General features: G+C 38.3%; 1 protein-coding gene across 2 annotated transcripts; it reads right to left on the bottom strand.

Annotated features, from left to right (window-relative positions):
- Positions 1–2,517: 2,517 nt before the first annotated feature.
- Lqfr (liquid facets-Related) lies at positions 2,518–22,004 on the bottom strand. Of its 2 annotated transcripts, none has more exons than XM_064040212.1 (11): positions 21,805–22,004; positions 14,406–14,607; positions 13,564–13,692; positions 13,115–13,223; positions 12,756–12,839; positions 12,246–12,336; positions 11,702–11,931; positions 11,133–11,295; positions 9,201–9,508; positions 8,680–8,793; positions 2,518–5,457 (listed from the first exon to the last, which is right to left on the bottom strand). In XM_064040212.1, exons 1-11 carry the CDS (start codon positions 21,852–21,854, stop codon positions 2,735–2,737), a joined length of 4,203 nt encoding a protein of 1,400 aa, XP_063896282.1. In that variant the 5' UTR covers positions 21,855–22,004; the 3' UTR covers positions 2,518–2,734. The 2 variants fall into 2 exon arrangements, with proteins under 2 accessions (XP_063896282.1, XP_063896283.1); XM_064040213.1 differs by lacking the exon at positions 21,805–22,004 and adding an exon at positions 15,880–15,941.
- Positions 22,005–22,050: the final 46 nt, after the last annotated feature.

Below are 22,050 nucleotides of genomic sequence, written 5' to 3' on the forward strand. Positions count from 1 at the left end.
AGAACTTTACCATTCAATGTGTTGTCACACTAAAGAAACTCACTAATCAAATATTTAATTTTTCCCCTTCTAAAAGATATTCATACATTCCATTTAAGCTCGTTATGTTCTTAACACACAAATAACAATTTCCTAATCTCTCGAATTTCTACCACGTCACATTGCATGCAAACGTAACAACATAAGTACGCACATACATTACTATAATACAATATATTATTAATTATTGTAACACTTACATCAAAAACACTGTAACACTAAGGGTTTGACACTACACATCGGCTACTCCAAGCGGGTATAAAAAATATTCCTATAACGTCGGATACGCTACCACTCGATATCGATACTTTATATCGATAAAATCATCGATCCTGTTGTCTAAGTGTGTCGTTATAGTCGATAAATTGTTCTTTAAAGTTATATGATGTTGATCAGTTTCTAAGAAGATAAATTCTTTACAATTGGTTAATGTTTCGAGTTAATTCACTGTTGCTTGAGTCGAGGCAGCCTTTTATTTGTTAGTGTTGTGCTTACAACTCCTTTCGAAGATTTTAAGACTTTCGAGACGGTGAAAGCACACAAATGCCGTGTTGAATGCTGAGCCATAAAACAAATTAGTTTGTGCCAAAGTCTGCCTCGTCCCGAACAATAGAATACAATGAGAACGTGAGAAGTATGTTATCTATCTAATCATGACCAGTGAGCTGGCTTACTTAGCTACATTAAACTGAGCTTAGCTATCAGATAATTCCTTTCAATATGGCAGTTATCTAGGGATTTCATTTATAATTCATAATGCGTGATTTTGACAAACTAAAATGGGTAATTTCAATGTAAATAAATAGAATACTTTCAAGAAATGTATAATTTTATTAACTTAAGTAGAAAATAATTGGAAGGAATGTAAAGTGAGCATTAGATTACATAGACGTAAAACCAAATTTCACAAGTTAAGATAACATAGTAATTTCAAACAGTTTTAAAAGAAATAAAGTAAAACATTAACAATCAATAATAAAAGTAATTTTAGAACATAGTTTGATATATAGTTCATGTTATAGATTGTATTGCTTCTGTCTTAGACCCGTAGACTTATGTCTTGCAATTATTAATTTCAATGTAAACTAGAATTAGCGAATGTTTTACTGGAAAATTTTTAATACTTGAGCCGCAAAAAGTGTACCTGTGTACCAAATAAGATATGCACTCCGTGGAATATCCTTAACACATCTTCGAACGGAAGATTATAAGGATCTTAGACATATTTCGTTGAGACGCCTAATTCTTAGATATTCGATACCTACCCTTAAAGCGGTATGGTTAGAAGAAACAGTTAAAGTAGCGTTTGAGTAGTTTTTAAGTAAATTCTGACAGATTTTAAATAATGCATATATAGTCTCGCTTCATCTCAGCCACTCCAGCGAAACAACAAATAATATCAGGCGATATATTTTGATATGTACTTATGTACATGCGTGGGCCTCGCCAATTTTATTATAATATCAAATTCGTATAAAAATTGTTTTCATTTCACTTTTAGTACTAATTTCCGAAACCCACATCGATAGGTACTTTAGGTTATGGAGCAATGGTATATAATTTAACTAGCAAAGAGCGGTATAATCATGATATTAGTTTCCTTCCTACCGCTACTTCGCATCACAAAAGTGCGATTTAATTTTATTGTCAGATTAAATATTGATATTAATCTACTAATAAATTAGAGGAACTTTAGGATAGGCGTTCATTGAAAAAAGCTTATACACATGCAAAATCAACGGACATTTTAAAATAAAGTAAGAAAATTACTATCGAAGAGTTTTGAGCACGAAAACGTACACAACTCAATAAAAATGATATCATAATAGTCTATACAGAAAATATTAAAAATAATGGAAATTTTATATTTTTCTACCATTGCTCCAATCCGCAACTAAATCTAACTCAACCATTCTGGCAAATATCTGCCAGTAACCAATATCATTGGAGGAAGGAGTTGTTGTGAGCGAAGGCGGGCCGCATGGGCTGTCCCGGCTGCGCGCTGGCGAAGTTGTTGTTGAGGCTGGTCTGCATCATGTATGGAGGCAGCTGGTGCGCGGGGCTGGAGGGGGACGACTTGAGCTGGTTGATGGAGGGCGCGGGGCCGGCGCGGGGCGAGCGGGGGGCGAGCAGGTTGTCCACGTCGATGTTGATGGCGCCCGTGGTGTCGGCCCACGTGGCGCCGAGCTTGGCGGCGGGCTTGGCGGCGGCGGCGGCGGGGGCTGTACCCGCCCCGGTGCTGTTGGGAGCTATGGGGTTCAGGAGACCCACGGGCGTCGGTTGAATACCTGTTTGGATTGTAAGAATGTATTTATTGCTATTTCTGAGTCTTCTGAGCTGGGTTCTTACTTAAAGAATGTGTTTTAAAGCAACTTTAGCAACAAAGTTATAGAAGGTGAATTTGGTAAGCAACTATACAAAAGACATCTTTAACACCATTCTTTAAGTTTCAGTGGCGTTGTGAAATAAAACACAGTATTGTTGACATTAAGTAATGTATTGACGGTGGGTATACAGACACATAGATCATAGGAATCACTACAATGTTGTAATCAATTAGCATCAAAACTTAAACCTATCAGAATTACATGGAATCTCAGATGGCCTGGCCACTATCGCTTACATTCAGAATTGAACTTCCACAACATTTCGCTTACAAAACTATCAGTTAAGACATTGTTATAATACGATAGTATTACTCAATGTCTCCTAAGTTTTTCTCGAGTAACGCTAAGACTTGTCCGGCGAATATCGCCGATTCAGACTTGGGGCCGCCGAGCCTCATGGTCAGGTCGACATTCTTGAGGCAGTCGATCAGCCACGACCTCAGCTCCATCATGACATCGAAGAACTCCACTTTGAGTATACTCGCCGGCACCACGAGGATCACAGACGCGAGTAGTGACATCACACTCGTCTGTATCGTTGGCTCCGGGGTATATCGCATGTATAGCACTATCTTAACAACCTCCCAGCAGTATGTCGTCACATTGGGACAGTTCTTCGTTGCTAGCACCACGTTGCCGACGACTGCCAGGTATTTTAATAACAGTATGTTGTCCACATCCTGCTTGAGGTTGTGTTGGCTAAGCGTCAGCTGATTATATCCAAAACCCCCCACTAAGGGATAGAAGATATTGTCAGCAACAGCCGCAAATATATTCCTTTTGGCTTTCGAAAAGGGATGTGGTTTTTTCGTGTGGAAATACCTAGTTTTATTAATAAGTCTTCGCCTTATGATTTCTTCGGGCGAAAGATCTTTCTGGGGCTCGCAAATGATGTCTTCAGTTTTAAGTGGAATTAGTTTTTTGTGCGAGTACACTCCGGATATCCTATTGACAGCTTCACATAATACGTCTAACATGAACATTTTGGTTGCAATTGAGTATCGTCCTATGTCCGTGTGTATTTCCCTGCAGAGATGTGGAGCCGCTACCTCAGGTCGTTGACATACAATCGCTACACACGTTTTGAACTTGATGTTGTCGAAATCATCTATGTGGTATTTAGGCTCGAGATGCACGAACACGTCTAGTATCTCGGTTACAACCTTCGGATCTTCATCCCTCAGTTGTTTGGTGACCACTTCCTCGGCCACTTCCACGCTGCACTCAAATAGTTCCGCATCTGACGCTTCAACGATGATCTCTAGTACATCTCTTAGATATTTGGGATGTTTCTTAACACTGACAGAAATATCATTACTCATGTCATAAGGTACAAGATCGTCATCGGAATCCAGATTTTCTTGCTTTCCATCTAACGCGTCTAGTTTTACAGATATAATAGTTTTGACTATTTCCTTAGTTTGTTCGGGGCCCTTGACTGCACAAGAGACTATAGTATTATGCGCTCTACAGTTCTCGTCCTTAGCGAATCTGCTCGCGATATAATCCAGCGATAGCTTTAAATTGATCTGTCGAGGCGCGTAGTTGTCCGGCCCCTTGCGTCTGTGGTCTATAAGACATCGGTGCGACAAGTCTTTTAGGTTCTGGTATATTTGTTTGCACGAGTCTCCCATATCGTCGTACTGGAATTTGAGTTCTGGTTTCTTATCTGTTTCTAGTTCAGCCATGATCTTGAGTATTATCTCTATAGTGGCGGTGCCCACACAGCGGAACTCTGGGGACAGCACGTCGAGATGTTTGCCCATGCCTCGCAGTAAAATATTCTTAAGTTCTGAAGTCTTCCAAACTGACTTACTCCAGAGAGACATGGTGACCCTGTACCGAACTGCGAGGATGAGTAGCTGTGAGATGTAGATATGTTCCATTAAGTTGGAAGTGTTGATGAGCCTGACGTCCGCCCACACTGTGGCTAGCTTCAGAATCAATTCGTTCATGTTTCCCTCAGAGTTCTTCGTGTACGACAGATAGTATAACAAGTTCTCCTGTATCGTCGTATCCTTATAGTCTTTGGGTTTTACGTAAAAAGGTATCTTGAAACTGAGTATTTCCTTCCAATCATTGTTCGTGTCGAAGTTATCACCGATAACGTTGTATATTATCTGTTGATCAGCTTTATAGTGTATGGGGCACTGCTTCAGTAGCATTATGCTCAGGTATTCTATCGCTTGTCGGGATAAATGTTTTAGTAATGTTTGTATGAGTTTGCGCTTGACGTATCGGTTTTGTTCGGAAGTCTCGGTCCACGCGGACAGTATGTCCACGAAGCTGGCTATGACGGGCGAGTCCCCGCCCATGTAGAAGTTTGTGATAATCTTAGATACAAAGTGGGACAGCCCCTTGATTTTATACTGCGTGCTTTCTTGGAAACTGCTCTGGGACATGAAATCTATCGCCCTTATCACGTGGAATATTAAATAGTAAGCAAAGTTTTCATGGGAGAATGCCTTGGGGGTATTGATCTCTAATCTATTGGCGACTCTCTGCGGCAGTGTTACGAGCAGTTGCACGTAGTGCTCCCAGGCGTCGTCGCGGTCGCTGGCGTCAGTGTCCTCGGCGTCGGGAGTGCAGCAGTCCACTATGGCGGTGAAGATGACGTCGCTCTTGATGTACGCGACCAGTATGTCGGACAGGGCCTTGACGGCGGTCATGTCGGTCTCGTGCTTGAGGAAGCTGCAGAGTATGGAGAGGGCCTCCCTGGCGTTGTGTGCGCCCTCGTCGAGGGTGAAGAGGTCCTGTATCTGCTGCCGGCATAGCGGCCACTGCGGCAGCAGGCAGCGAGCCAGCGTGGTGAGCAGATCGGAGTAGGCGTCGAGCTCGCGGCCCACCAGCGCGGGCGGGTCGGCGCGGGTGAGGCGCTGCAGCGTGAAGGGGCCCGGCAGCGCCTCGCGGGCCCCCGCCAGCGCCGCCTGCAGGGCTCCGAGCTCGGCAGCACTGCGGACCCGCCCCGCGGCCTGCACGTGCAGGGCGGCGCGGCGCAGCGCCCGCTGGCACGCGGTACCAAACAACTCGCCTGCAACGAAAAAAATCCTGAAAGTGTCCAAAACTGTTTGGTTCGTTCGACGGTCACACATGCACTTTTGTATCGTTCAAATAAAACACGGTAAAATAACGTTGTTTTAAACCCGGTAAATCGACGGATCACCAAACAGAACCATGTCAAGTGACATGTATTCAATTTTAGATAAAAAACGCGCTCCGAGTCGAAACGATAAACACATTTTGTAAACGAAAAACGTGCTAAATAAAACATAATAAGCCACGTAACTAATAAAACGCATAATAATAAAACAACCAACTAAAATAATACATATCAGTAATATTTACAGCACACATTATGCGCACAATGACATTCCAATAGTTTAAAAACACACAGATAATAACATCTGACTGAATTTTTGACAAAAAAAATACTACACTGATTGGCAAAAATTCGCAGGTTTAAAGAAAATTAATAAAGAACTAACATTTATCAACTAAACTTATACATATATAGTACAAAAACACCGGCAAAGAACGCGCCGGGCCACGCTCAGTGAAGGGATCCGCAATTTCTCGAATATAGCCCATACCTAATTGTATTGATCATTATTCTGTTTTCCAAAAACTGTGAATCGAGTTCATTTTAATTTACCTTGAAAGTCTATATAAAGTTTGACATTCGGCATAATATTCTTTAATCTTATGGTTCAAAAGTTAAAGGGGACATTGTTTTAGACTTTAGGAGCGATTATTTCAGAAAAAATTACCTACTATATAAAACAAAATATTGCAGTAAACTCCTATATATTTTTAAATACCTATCCAACAATATATCACACGTTAGGGTTGAAATGAAACAATAATATAAAGCCACTCAGTAGGGGGTATGGGGATACTAATATTATTTTGTATATGTCACCGTAAGATTACAAACATCGTTAGATTACAATCTATCTCGAGAGATTGTAAACTGTCGAATTATTGTGAACCGTAACATCTGATTGCAATTTAACGCATTATTTTTCGCTATATTATAATCTATCGACGAAAAATTGTCAAATTGTCAACTGTCCGAAAGCTCTCCCTGATTGGTCAGTCTTTTTGTAAGATCGACCAATAATCCGTTCTGTTCCCATGGAGTTCCCGTAGAGTTAGGAATGAAATAGAGGTGTCAGTTAAATAAAATAAATGCTCTTCAAAAATTCTTCAAGTATTTATTATTTAGTACGAGTATGTAATTAATATTCCTGACATATGGAGAGAACAAATTGTAACGAAATATTTATTCTTCAAACACAAATTGAAATTGGAAACATATTGATTTCTGACACTTACGCGAATATTAGACATTTAAATAAAACTACTTTTACGGATTTTATCGCGGTTATATTATATTATTTAATCCCGACGTTTAAAACCGACCGCGATAAAATCCGTAAAAGTAGTTTTATTTAAATGAAATTGGAAAATTATAAGAAACAAAATAATTAGGTAGTTTGTCTTCAAACACAAATTCATTCCTAACTCTACGGGAACTCCATGGCAACAGAACGGCTGGTCGTGATTGGTCGATCTTATAAAAAGACTGACCAATCAGGGAGAGCTTTCGGACAGTTGACAATTTGACAATTTCTCATCGATAGATTATAATATAGCGAAAAATAATGCGTTAAATTGCAATCAGATGTTACAGTTCACAATAATTCGACAGTTTACAATCTCTCGAGATAGATTGTAATCTAACGATGTTTGTAATCTTACGGTGACATATATATTTTTTGCACTTTTTGGGCGTGATTGTTATACATGGGTCTGTGCGCGGTGAGTTTGGGTGGCTCATCGCTCATGTCTAGTTCTCCATGTCTAGTTCACGCGATCCTCAAAGAGATGTCAGCAACCCCAGCGGGACCCAGCAGGGCCAAGGCCTGCCGGGGCTGCGGAATTGTTCGAAAGAGTTACCGCGGCCCTGGTACATAAAAGGCCTACGACGGAACACGACGGTTTTTAGTCAGTAAGAGTCTGACACTCCCTCACCGCTGCTAACCCACAGCGGGAGGGGTCATTTGATGATTTTTAGCGTCGTTAAAAAAATGATATACATATTGTTAGACCTCTAAACCGTTACTGAGATTAACCGCGGACGGACGAACAGACAGACATAGCGAAACTATAAGGGTTTATATAAGTTTACTACGGAACCCTAATTAGGTATGAATGACGAATTACGCTAAGTACCACGCGCCATACAGAGTTAAACGCGCGGATAGAAAGAGTAACACGCGCGGACAAAGGGAGCAGCACGCGAACAGAGCTAGCAACACGCGCGGATTATGGGAGTACCGCGCGCGGACGATGTTCGATTTGTGCTCGTATATACGACAGAGTTATCATAGTGCTTTTAACATAATCCTTCACACGTAGATGCACCTAACAGGAATTGAATTGATTTGAGTGATTTTATTTAAACCAGTCCTTAAATTAGACATAAAATATTAAGCAACTAAACAAGTAAAAGTTAAGGCAACCAGAAAAATAATAACAAAATGTATACATATTTTAATATTAAGTAGTATTACATAATCATGCTGTCGCAATAAAATAAAACACAGCTGCAAACATTTTTTGAACATCAATGAAAATATACTTAAGTAGACTTAATTTAAATTAAAACACCTCATACTTATTCAAATTAGATTTTTGGTAGCACATATTATTTAGTACGAACATACTAATACATAATCACAAGTAATATAATAATCTGTAATACTGTTAGGGTGCGTCCTATGTGAGCAATCAAGATGCGAACGCGAAGCCACGCGATAGGGACAGATAGCGGACATATGTATTTGAATTTACTTCAAATCGCTTCGAGTTCGCGTTGATTGGCCCACGTAGGACTTTAAATTGGTATCATACATGGTGGTCCAATATTCATGATTGTTTTTGCCGCGAATTGAACCACAGTACAATATTTTTTTAGGCCTTAAGGCATCGTCCTAATAGAACGTGATTGCGCGATCACCGTAGCTTAGGGCGAATTTTACTCGTACGAACGCGCGATTATTTTATTTTATTGATATTTAATTCGCATGGAAAGATAACGTAGATGTCCTAATTAAAATTTTTACGAAAGGCGTCCATACTACTGCTTTGGTCGCCTGCTCGCTTCGTCAATTCGTGAGACGATCGCGCAGTCGCGTTCTATAAGGATTATGTCTCAATAAATATAAAAGTAAACCCTATATGTACTGACCTGGCGCGAGTGCGGGCTGCAGCGTGACGCTGGACAGGTGGTCAGATAGTGTGTCCACCGCTGACAGTGGGGTGGGGGACAGCTCGCTCAGAAGGTCCAGGTTTGATGATGGGGCTGTTGACAATATTGGGATGTTTTAGTAAGATTATCATGAATAGGTACTGTATTTAATGTTACTTTCTTTTAAAAGAGTGACCATGGAGTTTCCTGCCGGTTCTCTATAAGGCCAACTCTTTGGAAACGTGCAACGAGTTACGTTTCGAATTTATAGGTAAATTGACTTTGAGGTGTTAATCGATTAGGGGCGAAAAGTATATTATAACTAAGCACTTTAATTTACTAATCTATTGGGGCAGTAAGTAAAAGATAGATAACTCGGAGATAAGTTATTTTCAACAATTTATTTACAGGGTATTTCAAAATTATTGGCATACTTTTTTGGCATATTGAATTTATTTTACAGACTATAAAACTTATTTTGCAAATTAAAGTCTATAATGAAGGTAAAACTATAATCTCACCTGTATTCATATTAGTAGTAGAACTAAGCAAACTGTTGGAATTCATCAAGTTATTGCTTGCTCCCATCAGATTATTGCTCGCCCCCATCAGGTTGTTGCTCGCACCCATCAGATTATTGCCTGCACTCATCAGGTTATTGCTTGAATCCAGCAAGATATTAGTGTTGTTGACATTAGCAGTGTTGTTATCGGTGAAAGCGCTGGAGAAGTCGGCAAATCCTTCGTTGTTGTTGGCGGGGGGACCGAATGCGTTTGTGAAGTCACCAAATTCGTTCGATACTTTTCGTGGTAGCGGCGGTTCTTCGGCTCTGAAATGTAAGTACAATATTAGTAGGTATTTAGCAACTTCTTGACTGATTTGTGAGTTTATTTCATCTCAATAACTAAGATCAAGACTCAAGACAATAAGATCTGTGATCTGTGTATCTATTTTACTTAGGAAATAATTAATCACGAGAGTAATACTATGGATTTCTAAAAAGTAAAGAGCGAGAGTAAAGACTGAAACAAAGTTGGCTCATGATCGTTATCGTGACCGAGTGCAGAACCATTTAGCTAAAGACCCAAAGGCTTTTTGGAATTATGTGAGATCCAAAAAAGGGACTTCTAATAAATATAAGTTAGTTAAAGACGGGTTAGTTCTCACTGACAAAGAATGCGCCGAAGAGTTTGCACAATTTTTCCACTCAGTATATAGCCCCAAGCCTGCCACGTTAGACGTAAATGCAGCCAGTGCCACGGCCTCACAGTGTGCAGCACGAGCGCAACTCGACCGTTTAGACAAAGCTGCGGTGTACCGCTCGCTCGCCCGTTTACCATCTAAGCGCTCCGTGGGACCGGACGGCATACCACCGTTCATTCTGAGGGACTGTCGCGACGTATTCTGTGAACCACTGTTACACATCTTTAATATTTGTATCTCGTCTTCGACCTTTCCAGAGAGGTGGAAACTTACGCGCCTCGTGCCAGTCCCAAAAGGAAGTGGCGGAACAGAGGCGAGCGATTATAGACCGCGATCTATGGGATATGGGGGCTCTCAAGGCTTTGTATGACGCCTTGGTTAGATCTCACCTTGAGTACTGTGCAGTGATATGGGGACCAAGTGAAGCCAAATACAAATTCATGGTTGAGAAGATACAAAATAAATTCACCCGGTTTTTGTATTTAAAAATATACAAGGTATACCCTGGCTATCCTCTACTATACCCAACATTATTTGTGTTGGGTATGGTGGGATACTTCAAACTGGAGACTAGGCGGGAAGTGGCACTGGGTGTATATTTATTTAAAGTATTGCGGGGTAAATTATTTAACTCCACAATTCTTATGGAGCTACGCATGTGCGTGCCGGATGGGTACGTGAGTAGGCGGCGGCGGCCGCAGCTGCTGGCGGTGCCGAGCGCGCGCACCAACCTGCTGCAGCGAGCGCCGCTGACGCGCGCCTTGCGCACGCTCAACACAGTGGCGAGTACGGTCGATTTGTTTACTTGTTCGCTGAATGAGTTCACAAGAGCCACCTATATTATAAGTAGTATGTAAGTTCAAACTTTGGTAGTGTTATTTTAATTTGTAATATTGTGTTTAGTTTTCGAATATAATGTAACTAGTTTATCGCATTAGGTTAAGTACCTGTAAAGATAAAATTAGCTGTTTGATAAATAAATAAAATAAAATAAAACCTATTCATCGGTTGTATTAAAATTGAATATTGACTTTTGATATAATTTTTAAGTTGTTTATGTAAAAATTCGATCTCTTATCGCAAATTAGCGGTAGATTGGTTGTAGAAATCCACCGATAGTCAAAAGTTATGTGTGGTCTTAGCACGAGGGTTAACCAGTAGTCTACTGGGTTGTCGCTCCAAATCATACAGAACAGTTGGTTAAACTAGAAGCCCATCTTAGGAAAAAGCCAGGTAGATCATAACATTACCTAGGATCAAAGTCATCTAGCACGTTAGCAGCGTCGAGTCCACGTGGTGGGTCGGCGGGTGCTGCACAGGTCTTGAACAGGTCATCCAGCAGCTCCTGCGACTGCTGGCTCTGAGGAGCCGGCGCTGATGCTGTCGAGGACTTGCCGTATGATGCTGCTGCTCCTGGGTTGGAAAGAGAGATAATTTTGAATTAGGTATTTTATACGTCGATGATATGACAGTTTTTAACCCACGACGCAAAAACGACGGGGTGTTATAGTCGATTGCTTATGCGGCAAATTACTCTTCTTTAGGTAAATAATGTGATCATATTTATCACTATACATATACATGGTATATTCAAAAAGATCATTTTATACAGAAATATTTTATCGTAAACTGCACTAAGTCGAGAGAGTTAAAAGTAAGTGAACTTTTACACAATATTTTTTATTTAATAGGCCTATAAAAGCTCCTTCAAAATGTGAAACTAGTTGCACTAGACTAGTATAACTATAATGACTAGAGTAACAATAGAATATGATAATCAATATTCTTTATTTCCAAGTAAAATACCACAAGCACTTACCTAAATCAATTTTCTTAACAGGTGTAGAAGGCTTCTGTTTAACAGGGCTCTTAAGGTTAATGCTGAAGGGTTTAGGCGCCGCTCTCTCTGCTCGGTCGGCTCGCTCCGCCCTGTCGGCTCGCTCAGCTCGGTCGAGGCGTTCGTTGCGCTCGACGCGCTCGGCTCGCTCCAGTGAGCGAGCGCGCGGAGGACTCGAGCTTACCACGTCTGAATCGCGGTATACGTTCTCTCTGGAAGAAATACAATGGTAAGTATACAAGGAAAACGTTGGACTAAGGGGAGTAGTTTATGAGTTTATCCGCAACTTCCAATTTTTTTTTTTGATGAAATTTTGTTATGGCAAAAATGTTGGCGAAAATATGAATATATACCTTTTAAATAAGGAAAAGTACTATAATACAAAATTCAATTTCATTTTTCATTAACCAAAAAATCAAGGCCAAGGACTTGAACTAATGCACTTTTTAACCGACTTCCCAAAAAGGAGGATTATAAATTTAATATAAATTCGATGTTTTTATTAATAATATTGTAGTATACTAACTTCTGTGGTCTTCTTTCCCTGTGATGTCCGTAATCGCCGTCCGAATCCTCTCTTTCGTATTCGTCTTCATCATTCCTCTCTTTTGGCTCTTCTGTAACATGGAAAAACAAAATTATAATTACCTAGATAACCTTTTGTCTAATATAATAAAGTCTGCTTCTAGTCTAACTAAATGCAGCAGAGTGTCAATGTGTCAAAGGAACAATTACTGTTTATATGATCTCAAACAGTGTGACAAAAGAAACAACTGTCTATATAATTTCAACCCAGTTTCCCAGACAATTTAGTGAGACTTTCTTAAAACGATCTCTTCTTTCTTGGTTTCTTGTAACCACTGCCAATGGAGTGCAAATGACAGCTGGGAGCCACATTTCAGGATTTCCTTTCGATACGTGGAGTAACTCCTTTTGACTATTACTTTATTTCTTTTTCTAACCCGTGGGACCTTTATACATACAGTGTGACAACGAGAAAAAATAATTAATATTTTAAATAATGTATGATACGTACCCCAGTTGGAGCTGCGGTCGCTGTACTCGCCCCAGCCCGCCGAGCTGCCTCGCATGCCCATCACCACCGCCTCCGACGACATGCCTATAGGAAATACACAAACGGAAAAGTTTAAGCAAAGTTTATATGTAAAAAAAAAACAGAAAATGTGGGTCTGGATTTAACACATATTTAGAAACGATACAACGACTGATAGTCGGAACTACCCGGATAGAACATAGGTTATGTTCACTGAGGATAATGTAGCTTCCAAACAGTGAAATAATTTTTCAAACCGGTCAAGTAGTTTAAGATCCTATTCCTCGCAATCAAATGTTTCCTGTTTATAATATTAGTTTATCGAAATGAATAAAACATACCGATATACTTGTCCTTGTTCTTTTTTGCTTTCTTCCTCTCCTCACGTAGTTTCTCGTCGTCCTGAATGAAGTCTATGAGTTCTCGCACTTTGTGCCTTATGTTGATACCCTACAAAAATTCGTTATGTCATTTAATTTGCCTAATGGGAAAGGATTTTGCTACCAACACTAAGAAAAAACATAAAAGTATAATTTGACTACATTTTTAAATTCTATTAGGTATTGGTGACGGCAATGGTAATTTTAATCCTTGCACAGCAAATACATTTATTTTTAAGGAATTATAGGACTCTGGACCTACAATTCCCTTAATTTTATCTGAAAGAAGTTCATATGGCCTATCCTTTCAGAATAGTGTACCTGAGGCCTCTTTTGTTTCTTTATAAGTAGGTGGAGGTGGGTAGTCATCCTTATTTTGAAACTTATTGGAAAAATATGACAGTTTTTACCTGATCTTTCCCCACATCGTCGACGTATGTGTAGTTCTCGAGCGAGCGCAGGTCGTATATGTGCTCCCGCGCCGACGTCACCACGCGCTCAGAACCGTTGCGGACCAGGTAGCTTAAGAGTAGCAGGCACTAGAACAAAGATAAATCATTCATCATTATTATTAGCCTATAATGTCCTTACTACTAGGCAAAGGCCTGTCCATCTTGTTTCCTTACTTCTTGATCCTTCGACCGAACCCACCTGTCTTGAAAAAGTAGATTTCTAGAATATACCGCGATTAACTGGTTTAATTGACAGAAAATGGCATTAAGTCCGCCAATGGATTTATTTTCACATGAAATCGAACATTTTATTTGTTGAGTTCTTATCGCAGGTTGCAGTCTTTTAATGGCATACCAAATGTAATCAATACTGGACCATTTTCAAGTAACTAATGAGATACATCGTTAAAAGGACATTGTTGGCGATGACTTTGCATACTTTAACAAAGACTAGTTAAAAAACATTCAGAGATCACCAAAAGGTATTCAGAGATGAAAAGAGCTATTTTTTATCCAGGTTCGTGCAAGGATAAATACTTAAACTCTTTTGCAAAAATAACGGACACCTATGTAAAATCTTGGTTTTAAGAACGTTATGTACGTTTCCAAAGGTTTAATGATGACTGGAATATATTACTAGCGTAAAAAGGTAAGGCTAGGTTAGCAAGCATGCGTAACAGTGCATTCCAAATTAGAATTTTGGAAAATTGCTAAGAAATTGGTTAAATGTTGTTCTGGATTAATTCTTAATAGACAGTTTGTCAGCGGTTTGAAAAGTTTTTGATGTGTGTATGACAAACCTTATAAGTCCTGCGCCAATGGCTGCGATTATCATGCAGCATCCGCCGCCACAGCATGGACATGACTTCGGGGAAGTGCTCGTACGTGAAGGTGGCGAGCGCGAGCTCCTGCATCTGCTGGCCGGTGGGCCCCCACGCCTCGTCCGAGGTCGCCTCGCGCACCTTGCCTTCTACCTCCGTGTAGTTCATCACTACGTTTGTGCTGGAAGAGAGAGAGAGAGAGATTAGTTAAATTATGTAAATGGTGGACTGGTGATTTCGGTCAGGTGTGATCATGGCGTGGTCCTAGCATTGGGAAAGACAGGTATATTTGAGTTGTTTTTGTGTTGGAACATTTACGTAAGCTATGTTTATTGAGGCATGGTTCGTAGCCATTGCGACAATATCCCAAGATGGGAATCTAGACAATATTTCCGAAGCTCGCAACAGCCATGCGCAGCTGAAGACTGTTGCCTTGGTCCTCCTAATTCGCCAAGTATCGATGTAGCTTTTCAAAATTAATAAAATTCTGTGTCCTACAGTGGGACAGTAAACCCACTAATTAACTGAGCCATTTTTTTTACTCAATGATTTGTGTACACGTATTACCTCTATATTGAGGAAAACTCTAAAAGATTAAGGCGTCTAAATTGTTAGCGCACAACAGAACCGTGCAACAAGTGGGCAATAATACTTAAGTAGGAAGGAGGGTTTTTCGACAAACAAATCTTGTGTATTATGAAGTAAAAGCATCAATTTTTCGTGCTGCATTATAAACACTCCATAGGTACTGAGTTTACAGTACCGAAGTAAATAAATAAATGAACAATTATAAAATGATAAGTTGTTTGTGTTTGCTGATACGCAATCGGCTTTCACGGCCATATAAATATAAACACGGTGGGTTCTTTTATTGCAGGCAATATCAGTTGACTGCAAACATGCAAGTAATGATGACTTTCATTTGTATACTTTTTTGCGGAACTTTATTTACTATCACTTTCTTAATCTTCGATTAGTTACCGATTCTTCAAGGTCAATTAAAGATGGAATTTTATGCAACTTCACTCGTGTTTATTCCTCTCCGATCATCCTATATTCTAATTAGACAAAGGGAGCAACAATAGGGCGTAAACGCATGGCGGAAGCTTGGTAAGTAGCATCCAGTTTATAAAAGACAAAAACAAACATACAAAATCTTTTAAACCCGTCAAAAATCAACACATGTATCTTAAATAAATGAAAGCTTTAATAGGTAAGGTATCGATGCATAGTTAGTGCAGTGATTGCAATTGTACGCACGCACAAGATGGCCGGAAATGCATCGACATTGACTAATTACCTGACTGTCCTCACAATTTACGAGCGTTCAGCACAATGAACACTTCGACACAGTACTTAACTATAATAAAAAGAAAACGCTAAGAGAAACTATTTTATTTGAATGGAAATTAACAAAAAAATGCAATCTAATAATATTGTATGTACCACTTACAGTTTAATCCTCCTCATCCTATTAATTCTTTTCATTTTGTTAACCATTTTGACTACCCGCGAGATAAAACTCTAATCAAAATAATCCTCTAATAAATATGACAAAGAAAAACCACTTTCAATAACACTTAAAAGTTATATCACGAAATAAACATTGTATTTCCGATTTCCGAATTGATTTTTTTTATTAATTTTAAATTCTCTCAAAATATTTAGTTTATTTTATCTAACAAAGGCAATTAACCATCATTTGATGTACGCCATTGATATTAAAATGAGCGTCAGTGTCCAAGCTAGGGTACACAGTGGCAGCTAGAATGCGCAGACTCTGTAAAGTCTAGACTAGACTGCGCAGTCGCGATGAACCTAGACCGATCTATACGAGCTACCTGTGACCTGAGTGCATTTCCCGGGGATAAAGCACGTTGTCTCGTATCAATCAATTTGTAGGTTTCAATTTATGAGGCTTGGAGTTTGGATGATTTATTTCGTTGGGTTCTTTCCTGGGTTAGACATAAGTTTACTCGTATATGTATTGAAAATAATTAAGTTATTGAACTAATCACGCCAATAAGATTTCGTTTTAAATGCACTCGAATTGTGATAATAATAAAATAACAACTACTTATCCTTATAAAAACTTCTTGTTATAATCCTGGTCATTTCATTTATTAACGCAATTTCAATTGTTACAAATGGCTGCGAGGTATTCTGAAGAATAAGGCATCCGTTATATCAAGAGCGGGTTCAAAACCGGTCAAGTAACAATGTGATATTTTTAATTTCTACTTTATTTACTTTCCAAGTTATTAAATTAAGACTTCCAAAACTATCCGCCCAGATTGAGAAGCAAGATTATCAACATCTGACTAGACTGCTAAGGACCTAGCATTTTCCCTTATTCATGTGTTGGATTCCTTTGCCTATGAGGCTAGAAACTACCCTTTTCCCTAAGTTGAGTTCGGCTTCCAATCCAACCGGATGCAGCTGATTCTCAGTACTTTTCACAGCTCAACTTTACATTGGTACGCATCGCAGACAGCTAGTTTACACATAAAGAGCTCTTCCACGCCAAATAGGGGCGGAGTGCGTGCAAACTTCGCGTGCTACTCAGTAGCCTGCATAAATTCGCTCGATGCACATTTATTGCATCTACAGGTTGGATTGTGACGTCACATAACCTACTGACTAAAAGTAGAATATAAATTGTGACTAAAGACGCGTAGTAACTACGTCATGATGATAATTTAGCGTGTAACGACCTTTCGTCTTTAGCTGTTTCCATTTTTCCTTGTTGTTTTGTAGTGTGTAAGTACCGTGATAACGTACCTAATCGACACGATTTTCAGGCTGTACAATAACATTCTAATACACCCCTGTTGCTACTGCCTTATAAGGCTGGGCTGGATAGGTATTACCCGCCGTTTCAGTAGCGACCCGGGGAAAATTTTCCCGAACCCGGACACCCGAGGATAATTTCGCTTCCCAATAGCGAAGGAAGTTTTCAAACATTACACCTTTCGTTAGATCCATCTTCCTGATCATGTATGTAACTGTAATATTGTATAACTTCAGCAGATTATGTATTTGGCCTTATTGAAGTATTAGCGATGATGGCGTACGTGACATAAACACGTCGCCGTCATAATTATTACGCCCCACGCCATGAACACGAGTTTTATGGCATTTCTTACGCCTTATGTATTCTTTGTTCCCATACCACGAATACTGATACTAAATACTGGAGATGTTCACTCGTAGACGACCAATTACTTATGAGGGTCATTTTATATTTAAGGGAAAATAGCATGTAGATAGAAGAAAGAAAGAAAGAAAGAAAGAAAGAAAACTTATTTATTGACACAAACCATACATACACATAGAAACAACAAAAAAAATAATAAAAGAACAAAAGGTTGCGTCAAATAGGTCCAGTTCAGCATTATGCCAGACAGCTAGTGTCTGACGCTGGTTTTCAACTGGACCTATGCGGAGTTGCGGATGTCCATCGGTATGAACTGATTTATGCTCTATAGAAAAAAATAATAAAACTACTAAACTATGTACTATTTAAAAAAGAAAAGAAGAGAAAAGAAAAGAAGATACAATTTTCCCTATGTATCTAACGTCGAAGATTGAACGGTAAGTATTTGGATTTCTGTTACCTATCTGTACTTGTTTACTGAAGATAGAATTTGCCTCTTACAGGTACCTACTATTAAATTTGAATCCCTACTAAGCAAATCCACATTATTATTGATTATTTACATTATTGAAATCCACGTTAATGAAAATGCATGATACAAACCGGTGAAACTATATCCGCCCTAGATATTGATTGTGCACCAAAATAGGAACGTCTGATTGGCTGGAAAACTGTCTCGTTTTCCTACGCTCGAGTGTAACGATACCTGCTTACTCCCGAGGGGAAAGGCGTGAAGTAATTCTACTTTCTACCAAGTGATTCTTGTTATAGTTTCATTATGAAATCCTATACGCTTATTTGAGAGTTGATTGATATTGAACGACATATACAATTGAGTAAATAAATATTTTTGTTAATACCGTAATATATATGTATTACTGTTGTAACATGTGAATAATTTAATATAGGTAGGTACCACTAGTTTAGTAGGTGAAGATTTTATTTCCTGTAAACACTCCTTTTTAGCAGGGAATTCGTGCTCTGAATTTAGTTGCGAACTACCAATAACGTTTCCAATACTGTATGTGGGTTAACATTTGAGTCTTTATCCTCAATATCCTCTTATAAGGAGAATGCTAAAAAACAATAATTTCCAGGTAAGGAATAACAGGTATTTTATTTATCATTGAGACTAATTTCCTCATTATTTATCCTTCCGATTTCAAGTTACAATAACCCCGTAATTTAGCATCACGTTTCATATTATTATGATTTAATTCTCGTAAAATAACTTAGCCAATATGAAATCAGCCAAGAATGCGCATACGCACTAGCGTTTTCTATACTAATTAAGAGGAAACTTTTTTTGTTTGTTTGTTTCTATCCTAAAGGTTCAAAACTAGTGACCCAATTTGAAAAATTCTTTCACTGTTAGAAAGATACACTCTTCCCAAGTAACATATCCTAACTTATCCCGGTACGGGCAGTAGCTTCCGTTCGGAAACCGACTCGTATTCGCAGATTTTGACTAGAGTAGTCTCTTCGGACTGGTAAACTTGTATGAAGAGTATTGTTCGACATACGCTATCGAATTGCTTCGCTAACCGTCCATTACGGCAGAGATCAACAAGTAACGCATGTTATGCAACGCTAGTGAAAGGTTACATCAAGGTTGCGTTCAATGTAATACCAGTCAAGTTTCGGCTGTTTACAGACACATGTTTTGGCGAAATTTATTGCAGGCCGTATTATGGAATACTTGAATCTTTAAGTTAGTTTTTATTCTTAAAATCATCATCTCCAGAGCATTTCTACAGCTAAGTTAGGGTTGGTTTCTAGTCTAACCTGAACCTGTTTCCATTCTGCTGAGTACCAGTGTTGTGCAAGGAGCAACTGCCTATCTGACCTCCCAACTCAGTTGCCAACCAACCCAGTTGCCTGGGCAACAAAATACCCCTTGGTAAGACTGGTTGTCAGACCTACTAGCTTCAGACTCCCCGTAACGATTGCCAAGGATGTTCAATGACAGCATTCTTACATAAAGTAATTCTTAGAATAAAGAAAAATAATTAAAAAGATGCTCTAGAATAGTTTCTCATGAACAACTTACAAAGCAACTTCATTATGGCTATATATTTTATTAATAGCTTGGGAAATAATGCACCTGTTGTGCTATTGTAATTTTATTGATATTTTAGTCTATAAGGAAAAACAGATGGAAATTAATTTCCTACTCATATCTACTACTTATAAAAATGTGTTTTTATAAAATTAACTTTTACTAATTTCGTAAAGCTGAACAGTTTTGTTCATTTGGTAAAATTTTTTTCATTTGGATAAATCATTTCCTTGAAGATGATGTCCTTTCACTGTAGACTACTTCCTATCTAGGTGTGCAAAACCGCTGGCAGAAGCAATAAAGCAATATAAATCTATTTTAAAAAAGAACCTTGTTAATAAATATGTTAATTCACCTAATACATAAAGAATTAAGTCACTGCCCAGACAACACTAACACCCATATTATTTTGTCAACTGAATTAACCTGGAAGGCTTCACAAATGGGCTGAAAGAACTAAACCTGCTTATAATGCTTACTACAAACATTTCAGACTACCTATTTACCTAGTTCATTATGAAAAGTCTGATAAAATGTTGCTTTTACTTTTGTTTTCTTCTAAAAGTGAAAGTCTATTCTCATAATGAAACATAATACATTTCAATTGTATTTCGTACAGCCTTCAAAATTATGAATCACTCCAAAAATTATCTAAACACATTACGAGTTCACCTTACATTAGTACATAATATATTAATTAAAATTAAAAACAGAGATAAGGAAACAACCAGAATGATTACCTTAAACAGTTGTTATTTGCTTTGAAAACAATTGTATTGAGTGATTACAGAAAGAAACATACAAACAACCTGCCTAGAGCACTCAACTTTGTTTTCACAAAAATGTTTTGTTCTTCCTAATGTGAGATTGTTCACACATTTCAGTTAGTCAGCAATATTTGGCTAGATTTGATAGGTGGGTTTTTGAGCAAAAAAAGATGAAATGTACAATCAGCCAGTTTGTTCCGTTGTCTCAACTTATTTTGCACAAAAGTTTGTAAGTGGTGCATCTTGTTATATGAATGTGTCATCACTTTTTGAATCTTTTAAAAATAAAGACAAAAGGCTCCTTAGTTGCAAAACAACAAAATTAGGTCTTGAAAAAGAGCCAAAATTGCATTATGGTTAAAAGTAAGATCAACCAAACAAAAATTTTCCCAAATTGGAGATTAGCCAATAAGAAAGAATCAATGAGATTAAAACAATGCATGTTTTTAACATTTATTTATTTGTAAATCTATAAAATGACCAAAACTTTGATGGTATAGTTCATAGTACCATTAGTTAATCAATGGTAAGCTCAATGGTTGTGTCAATTGTGAAACTCTCATTCCAAGGCTAAACAGTTTTGTTGAATTGGTCATGTGTAAAGGTAACTTTTATTTTTTTATTTACAACACTGACCTCCATGCATGTGGTTATCATAGACACATGTGATGTTTCTTCTTGTTCTATGTTTAAAATTTTGCAAAAAAAATGCATAGTGCTATGCTCAACCCTTTTATTTAACGAGACTTATTTAGTGGAAAGTTATTTAGTGTACTTAAAAAATAAAATTTTGATTAGTGCCACAGCTTTTACCAGCTGCATTTGTCAAGTTAAAATCTCCACTGTGAAACTTGTTTAGTTCAAAAGATAGAATTTAGCACCTACACTGAGAATGACTATAAAAATAACAGAACCACAATTCTTTAAAAATATCTTAATCTAATTGGAGGCATGTCCAACTTGTAGAACCAGTTCATTACCAAAGTAAGCTTGCAAACTTGTAGATTGACTGGTAATCATCTTGTGCACATCCCTAACAAGATAAAATCATGTTTGTTCATCAGCTTTGTGCAAATGACATTTGAACACTTGTTTTTTGCCGCCGAAAAACACTACAACGGTGAAACCGGCCTCTAATCTACCTCATACATTAGGCAAAATGCTGATAACGTTTATTTTCAGTACATTTCGTCAATACACTCCCTATCTTCATTCAATAATTTGAGTAAGATCACAGGTATGCTAGGACCTCTGAGCTAATAGTTTCCAACAAATACATCAAGATCTATGCAAATTTATTATCAAGGTTCACAAAAAATCTAGTAAATATCCATATTAGTCAAACAGATTGCTGTAATTTACATAAAAATTAACGAAAACGTTCGTAAGACTTACACTTTGTCCGCCAACTCCCGCACCTTCCACATGCTTATAAAACGGTCCATATTTGCTGTTTATCAATAAAAACGATATTCAAAACACAAAATCACTGTAATTTAACGTGCGTTAACATATAAATTAACTAAAAACTCGCTCTGATGATTTGGCTGACATTCTTGCAAAATGGCGAGTGAGGAAATGTTGCCAGATTTAGAAATTAAATTAGTAGAAAAGTGTTATATGTTGCGTAAAACGGAACGG

Source organism: Helicoverpa armigera, chromosome 21 (assembly GCF_030705265.1).
Source record: "Helicoverpa armigera isolate CAAS_96S chromosome 21, ASM3070526v1, whole genome shotgun sequence".
NCBI classification, from domain to species: domain Eukaryota; kingdom Metazoa; phylum Arthropoda; class Insecta; order Lepidoptera; family Noctuidae; genus Helicoverpa; species Helicoverpa armigera.

What these genes read in the sequence shown, in the direction of transcription:
- Lqfr (XM_064040212.1), bottom strand. Translation starts at nt 21,854, where the DNA reads ATGGACCGTTTTATAAGCATGTGGAAGGTGCGGGAGTTGGCGGACAAA. An exon ending in CGGGAGTTGGCGGACAAAGT is followed by an intron (nt 14,608 to 21,804) that starts GTAAGTCTTACG and finishes TCTCTCTTCCAG; the next exon opens with CACAAACGTAGTGATGAACT. An exon ending in TACTACTAATATGAATACAG is followed by an intron (nt 8,794 to 9,200) that starts GTGAGATTATAG and finishes TATTGTCAACAG; the next exon opens with CCCCATCATCAAACCTGGAC.